This window comes from Vipera berus, assembly GCF_964194415.1.
Source record: "Vipera berus genome assembly, chromosome: Z".
Taxonomy (NCBI): Eukaryota; Metazoa; Chordata; class Lepidosauria; order Squamata; family Viperidae; genus Vipera; species Vipera berus.
In genome coordinates, this window is record NC_138205.1 from 25,279,520 (window position 1) to 25,287,082 (window position 7,563).

Genomic DNA, 7,563 nt, shown 5'->3' on the forward strand with positions numbered 1-7,563 from the left:
GTTAACTTTGAGCCTGTCAGGATCAAACTTCTGGCAGTGGGCAGAGTTATCCTGCAATGTTGCTTTCTAACCACTGCAGGGAGAAAGAGAGATGTTATGTTACTTACAAGTGTAATATGTTTCCATTGAACTTTCATGATCAAATTTACTATTTTGATTGCCACCTTTCTTGCCCAGTAAAATATTTGTCAGTGTCTAATTTTCAAGATAATATACAGCAAATATTTTTGAAAAGGGCTTAAAAATATTTTTACCACCTAGTGTTCAGAACGGAACTTTCTTCTCTGAGAATTCTCAAAAAATTGGGAGCTGCTGACTATGCATATAATTTAATTTAATTTAATAATATTTATATACCGCCCTTCTCCCTGAGGACTCAGGGCGGTTCACAGGGCAAAAGTCAAATACTACTGATACTGATACTTTTCATCATCACTACTGTTGTTTTTTACCATCATCTTCACACACCCATGTACTTCTTTCTAATGAATTTAGCCATGCAAAATATTGGTTTAGTTTCAGTCATTGTCCTGAAAGCTGTTTTTAATACTCTTAGGAACATTAGGACTATTTCTTATTCTGGCTGTGTTGCCCAAGTTATGTTCTTCTTCTTCTTCCTGGCCTGTGATATATGTCTCCTTCCTCTCATGGCTTATGATCGATATATTGCTATTTGTGACCCTTTATATTATGAAATGATAATGAACAGAAAGGTCTGCACCAAATGTTTGGTGTTACATGGACAGCCAGCCTTCTCAATACTTCATTACACACTATTTTCACTTTCATGACTCCTTTCTGTTCTAATATTATTAATCAATTCTACAGTGAAGTCCCTTATTTACTTAAGATTGCCTATCTTGGTTTTTATATATCTGAAACTGGAGTTCTAATCTTCCATGCTGCATTAACATTTGGTTGTTTTACTTTTGTCCTTGTGACTTATGTAGAAGTCTTCTCTGCTGTTCTCAGAATTCCTTTGGTTCAAGGAAGGAAGAAGACCTTTAGTACTTGTCTACCACACCTTATTGTCTTCTGCATATTTTTCATTACTGGTTCCTTTGCTTATCTTAAGCCCAGATCTGACATCCATCCACCTCAACTTTATAATCACTATAAGTTTTCTCTTATTCCATCCATGATGAATCCATTCATCTGCAGCACGAGAAACAAGGATACCAGAGTTGCTCTTTCAGTACTTTTTGGTCAGATGTCATTTTATTTTAAAGAAGTGTGAATTTTGTACCTAAAGTATGTATTTCCTGAGTTGAGCCAGTAAAGGCTAGGTGCTAACTGCCAACTATACCTGTTTGTTAATTGCTCAAGTCTTTGGAAGTATATAGTATATATATATATATATATTTCATATTATTTTTCTTCAAGATATGTGAAAAGATGCTAAAATAGAAAGCAAAGAGGAAGTGTCAGTTAGTTTTCAAAACTGAACTATTATATCTGCAATGAATTAAATACTTTAAAGTCTTTAAAATACTTCTAAAAGCATCCAGTGCAGAAATCTGTGCATAAGCCTGTCTTCATTATTATGAAATATGGAAATTCAAGTTCTTTCAAAATATATTTTAAACTGTTGCATCTAACAGTTTCTTCATGCAAATGGATGAGTAATATATTAAGATTTAATCAAAGCTATATTTCCCTATATATTTAAAATTCTCTTTCATCAGATTGTTAAATAGTTTAGTGCATAGAAAGTAGACTTGTTTGATTCAATTCACTTTAAGCAAGACATATTTTATCTAGGAGATATAGCTTTGATCAAATTCCCTTCTAGGACTGAAGACATTGACGGTGTAGGTTCATACCCCAAGCTTGAGAGTTACTTTCCGAAAGTTTCATTGCCAGCCTAGGTAACATCTTCAGTGGTGTTTAGTGGATGTCTGTGTCAGTGTTCTACTTATATAAGGGTTTCAGGTGTGGGAATGTCAAGTGAGGGTCTTGTGATGGGACAGGTGTGAGTCATCAGAGAGAGGCTGGTGACAGGCCTTGTGATGTGGAGATTACATCAAATCAGGATCATTGGAAGGTGAGCTGCTGAGGGAGGGGGAGAGGGGCTTCAAGGTTGGTGCTGTCTCCAGACGGCTGTTTGATTGATTTGGATTCTGAGGGGTTCATATGCTGCTTGTAGATCAATATGTCTGTTGATGGAATTGCTTATGGAGTGCCAGGCTTCAATGAACTCTCGAACATGGTGGGTGGTAACATGGCCGATAATTTTTGTGTTTTTCCAATTTCATTCACACATATTTTTTTAAAAAGGGAAGAAAATAAATATTTGTTTGAATATCAGATTTCCAGTGTTTTGCATATTCAAAAAGAAGAAATTTAGCCAGTAAAATGCTGCCTATTCAAGGTTACCACACAGAGAAAAGAACCCATAAAATACATAGTTGTTCTCAGATGGGCTAATTTGAGGAATGTGTCCAAAATCCAGGAGCCTTCATTCATAAGGGAATGAAATTTTGGAAAGCTGTAGCTGCTTCAGCTCATTTGCAACACAATTTCCTTACATTTTGAGGTATGAAGTAAAAACTAAGCAAAATGTTTCCTGAAATATTTGTGTGAGTGTGTGTGTAGTCTCTCCCCCTCTGTCTCTCTCTTTGTGTGTGTGTGTGAGAATGAGAGAGAAAGGGAGAGGGAGGGAGAGAGAGAGGGAGACATAGAGATAGAGACAGAGGAAGAGTGGGGGGGGGGAGATGTTACATTACCTAAAGTGTAATATTATTTTTTTCATAGTAAATATTCCCATTCTAATTGCAACTTTTCAAAGATTTTGCTAGGATCAGCTCCCACTCAGCAAAATATTTCTCAATCTTGGATTTTCAAAATAATACATAGAAAATATGAAAGCAAAGTGAGTTTCAAGTAATTTATGTCACAAAGAACTCAAAATAATTCTGCATGTCACTATCCTATTATTATTTAAAGAAGAATCCAAATCATCTCATTTTCTAAGGGCAATTACACAACATGTTATATGAATAGCAACATTTTTTAATAAAACCAAAATAAATGATAGAAAAAGTTGATAACATGCCATTTTTAATCTAAAACTAAAATATTATAAAATTGAGACAACTTAGATTTTCATCTTAAAAATTATAGTCAGATTAAGTGTCCATCTTTGTTTTAAATTATTGAGTCTTCAAATTAGTCGTCTTCTCTCTCCCCCATTATAATAATAAGGACACTTGGGCAATCTCTTAGGGAGGTTTTGTTGCCTCTGTTTGTTTGTTTTTAAACCTCCCCCTGTGGGTTATATATACTATCATTTTTTTTAAAAAAAATAATCCTTGGGGAAATGGCAAGAAAAAAAATAGATAAAATCTCATTAAAATGAAGCATAGCATAGAATCTTACTCATGGCTTTGGAAAGTCAATAATAAAAAAAGAAAACTGCATGAATAAATATGGATAAATATGGTAAGTCATTTACTTATTTTTATTTTCAAGTATACATTATTTATCCCTTTCTGTCCTTAAATATTCACTAGTCTTCCCTTTCCTTTACAATTAAAAATCCAACAAAATACAGATTATAATATAGCTGCCAATAGACAAATCAATCTTCAGAAACTTACATTTTAGGGGAGAGATAAAAATAAACAGCTTCAGGACTAATATATCCTAAATTAATCAAGATAATAAAGACAGCAATATATTTTCCCACAGTTTCTACCTTCACCTCCAACTTTGGTTACTGTACAAACCAATTTAACAACCAGCTCTCTGCACTAATGATTGTTTTATGAAAAAAATATACCAAAAGTTAGTTTATTACTTCATGTATTTGCTATATGAAATCAGGGGTTGCTGCCACTGAACCACTATTTGCCATCTGAAATAGCACCTGTCACGTAAATAGTGCTTATTATATTAAAACACTAAACTAAGATTTGATATATGAAATTGAAATTCTCCTATTTAAATTTAAATCATAGATCTTGGTATAAAATAGGACAGCCCATTCTGCTACAAAGAACTACATTAGAGTTTAATGCATGAAATCACAGAACCCTTTAAGAGTGAAAGCTCATCATTGGTTGTGATCTGTATAGCTAGACAGGAAAACATTCCAGAGCCACAACCCTAGCTAATACTTGGTGGCCTCACCCCCTTTCCCGTATGCACCAATACAAAAACTAGAGAGATGAAGCATCTATTCTTGAAATTACCTCTGAGAAACATCACCTAGTTTTCCCCTGAGTGATGTGATTAAAGGCGCCACCTCTCCATTTCTGTTGCTCCTCTCTTGTACTTTTTTGCCCACCTGGAAGGACGTTGAACGGAAACCAGACTTGTTCCAGAAAACAGATTTATCACAACCAGTTCACCAAACTCAACAACAAATTAGGTATCGGTTCTGCTGAACCGGTGAGAACCAGCTGAAACCCACCACTGGTACAAACATTCTTCAGTTATTCAAGTCAAATGTGGAGATTTGGCTGAGTATGAAGGATTACCATGGTTTCATGTAATTTAATTTAATTTTTTTAAACTGAACTAGTACAACATTCACTATTTCTTTATGTCTAATATCGTAAGTCAGTAAAATCCCATATTTACATAAAATTGCTTGTTCTAATTTATATGTACCCTAAATTTGAAATATGTACAGTTCTACATTAGGATTTGGTTGTTTTGTCTTCCTCATTGTCTAAAAAAATGGCAAGAACACTAGATAAAATTTCATGGAAATTCAAATATAGAAAACATCTCACTAATGGCTTTAGGAAGATAATAAGAAAACAAATAAAGAAATCTGGAAGAATAAATGTGGGTCAGGATGGTGAGTCATTCATTTATTTATGCTTTGAATTGTACTTTATTTGTTCTTTTCTTCTTTTAAATGTTCCTAAATCTTCTTTTCCTTTGCAATTAGAATTTCAGTGAAATTTAGATTACAAGGGATTGGAGCCTATAGAGAAATGATTTTTCAGACACTTTTTAAAAGGAAAGAGATGAAAATAAACAGCATCGGAATGGCTTACATATTAAATCCACTCTTCTATTGAACTGCTATTGCTCAGAAAGTTTTAGTATATTTTTAGAAAAAAGGTTTAATGTGATCTTCATTGAATTTTCACTGAAATAGTATTAAATAGTAAATACTTTAAAATTCCTTTTCTTTTAGAGTGAAAACTTTAGGAATGGATAATGACACATCTGAGTTTTTTCTCTGGGAATTCTCAAAAAATTGGGAGCTACAGATTATCCATATAGTTTTACTACTGATACTGTATTTAACAACGATAACAGGGAACCTTTTCATCATCACTACTGTTGTTTTTAACCATCAACTTCACACACCCATGTACTTCTTCCTAATGAATTTAGCCATGCAAGATATTGGTTTAGTTTCAGTCATTATCCCCAAAGCTGCTTTTAATATTCTTATGAACATTAGGACTATTTCTTATTCTGGATGTATTGCCCAAGTCATGTTCTTCTCCTTCTTCCTGACCTGTGATGTATCCCTCCTTACTTTGATGGCTTATGATCGGTATATTGCCATTTGTAACCCTTTACATTATGAAATGATAAAGAACAGGAAAGCCTGCACCAAAATGATTGGAGGTGTATGGACAGCCAGTCTTCTCAATGCTTCATTGCACACTATTTTCACTTTCATGACTCCTTTCTGTTCCAATATTATCAATCAGTTCTACTGTGAAATCCCTTATTTACTTAAGATTGCCTGTCCTGGTTTATATGTATCTGAAACCGGAGTTTTAATCTTCAGTGCTATATTAACAATGGGTTGTTTTATTTTTGTCCTTGTCACATATGTGCATGTCTTCTCTGCTGTTCTAAGAATTCCTTCAGTTCAAGGAAGAAAAAAGGCCTTCACTACTTGCCTACCACACCTCACTGTTTTTTCCATATTTATGTTTACTGGTTGCTTTGCTTATCTAAAGCCCATATCTGACAGTCCAACCTACCTTGACTTCTTAATAACGATTACGTATTCCATTATTCCTTCCATGATGAATCCGTTCATCTACTGCATGAGAAACAAGGACATCAAAGTTGCTGTTTCAAGACTTTTTGGTCAGATGTCATTTCATTTTAAACAAGTTTGAATTTTTTAGCTGCAGTACGTAGTTCATGAGTTAAGCCAGTATAGGCTAAGGGTTAATTCACACTGACTGTTAACTGCTTAAGCCTTTGGAAGAATATCCTCAGAAAAGTATAGTTCATGTTATTTTTCTTCAGGATATGTGAAAAGATATTGAAATGAAATGTATAAAGTTAGAGTCAGTTAGATTTCAAAACTAAACTGTTATATACATATACATGCAATGGGCTAGATTCTTAAATCTTTAAAACACTTCTGAAAGCAACCTGTGCAGAAGTCTGAAAGTCTTCATGTTTATGCAATTCTCAAATTGCATTACATTCCATCAAAATATATTTTAAACTGTCCCAAATGTGATTTTGTTTTTTTTCAAAAGGCAACTGAACTTTCTTGTTTTTATTAGAAGGCGTTTGGCTTTTCATCCGTGAAGTTTCTTCATTTCTGACTGAATGATGGAGAATGCAAGGATTTATATTCCTTGCACTCATGTGGTTGTTAGCTCTCTTTCTGAGAGTCATTAAGGCCATTTGGAGGTTTATCTATCTATGTCCTCAGGTCATTTGAATCCTGTAAAATATTTTTAAATTATTTTTTACAAAAGACTATAAAATTATGCCGTTAGACATAATTAGTGTTAAAATTCAGTAAAAGTCTTTCTCCATTTTTCTGCTACATCTTACTGTCTTTGCCCTTTTTTTCTTTTACTGCTTTCTTTGCTTACCTAAGATACATATCTAACAATCCATCCTATCCTGACTACATAATTACAATCATGTATTCCATTACTCCACCCAGGACCAATCCATTGATCTTCAGTACAAGAAGTAATAATGATTTATTACCCCATAATAAATAAAATATTTAAATTTCTTCATTTGTTTTGTCAGTGTTTTAGTTTCAAAGTTTAATAAGCTAGTAAACATAGAAATATTTATAGAAAAATAATTAATTTTAGGATGTTTATATTGTGATGTTACTATTATTTTTTCATATTTTTATTTAACTTAAAATATAGTTAAAGCTTATATTTGATGTTCCTTCTAAGTAAAACAGGACAGATGGAGAGAATGCAAGCTAAGTGCTACCTCCCACTAAGACCTCTTTGTTTATTGCTCAAGAATTTGATTGCTTATCTTCAGAAAATATATATTTCCTGTTAGTTTTCTTCAGGATATATAAAAACAGGCTGGAAAGGAATGGAAAAGATGTGGATACCCAGGGACAGGTTTCTGCAGTTTTCTTGGCAACATTTTCACAAGTAGCTTGCCAACATTTTTTCTTCATTTTTCCATGTCTCATTTAGGCAATCTCTTCCAAATCTTAATATGATGTCTACAAATTTAAAAATATCTCAAATGAAGAATAAATGTAACTCATTCTTACTAGAACAAAACAATTTTAGGACATGGAAAACATGTATATGTTAACTCTATTACCGTAATTGTTTACTGATTCCTATACTATAT

The 7,563-nt window shown here is 33.2% G+C and overlaps 1 protein-coding gene across 1 annotated transcript; it reads left to right on the top strand.

The window, feature by feature from the left end:
• Nucleotides 1-5,168: 5,168 nt before the first annotated feature.
• LOC308678766 (olfactory receptor 14L1-like) lies at nucleotides 5,169-6,101 on the top strand (the record flags this gene model as incomplete). Its single annotated transcript, XM_081345998.1, has 1 exon — nucleotides 5,169-6,101. The coding sequence occupies one exon, from the start codon at nucleotides 5,169-5,171 to the stop codon at nucleotides 6,099-6,101; it is 933 nt and encodes a 310-aa protein (XP_081202124.1).
• Nucleotides 6,102-7,563: the final 1,462 nt, after the last annotated feature.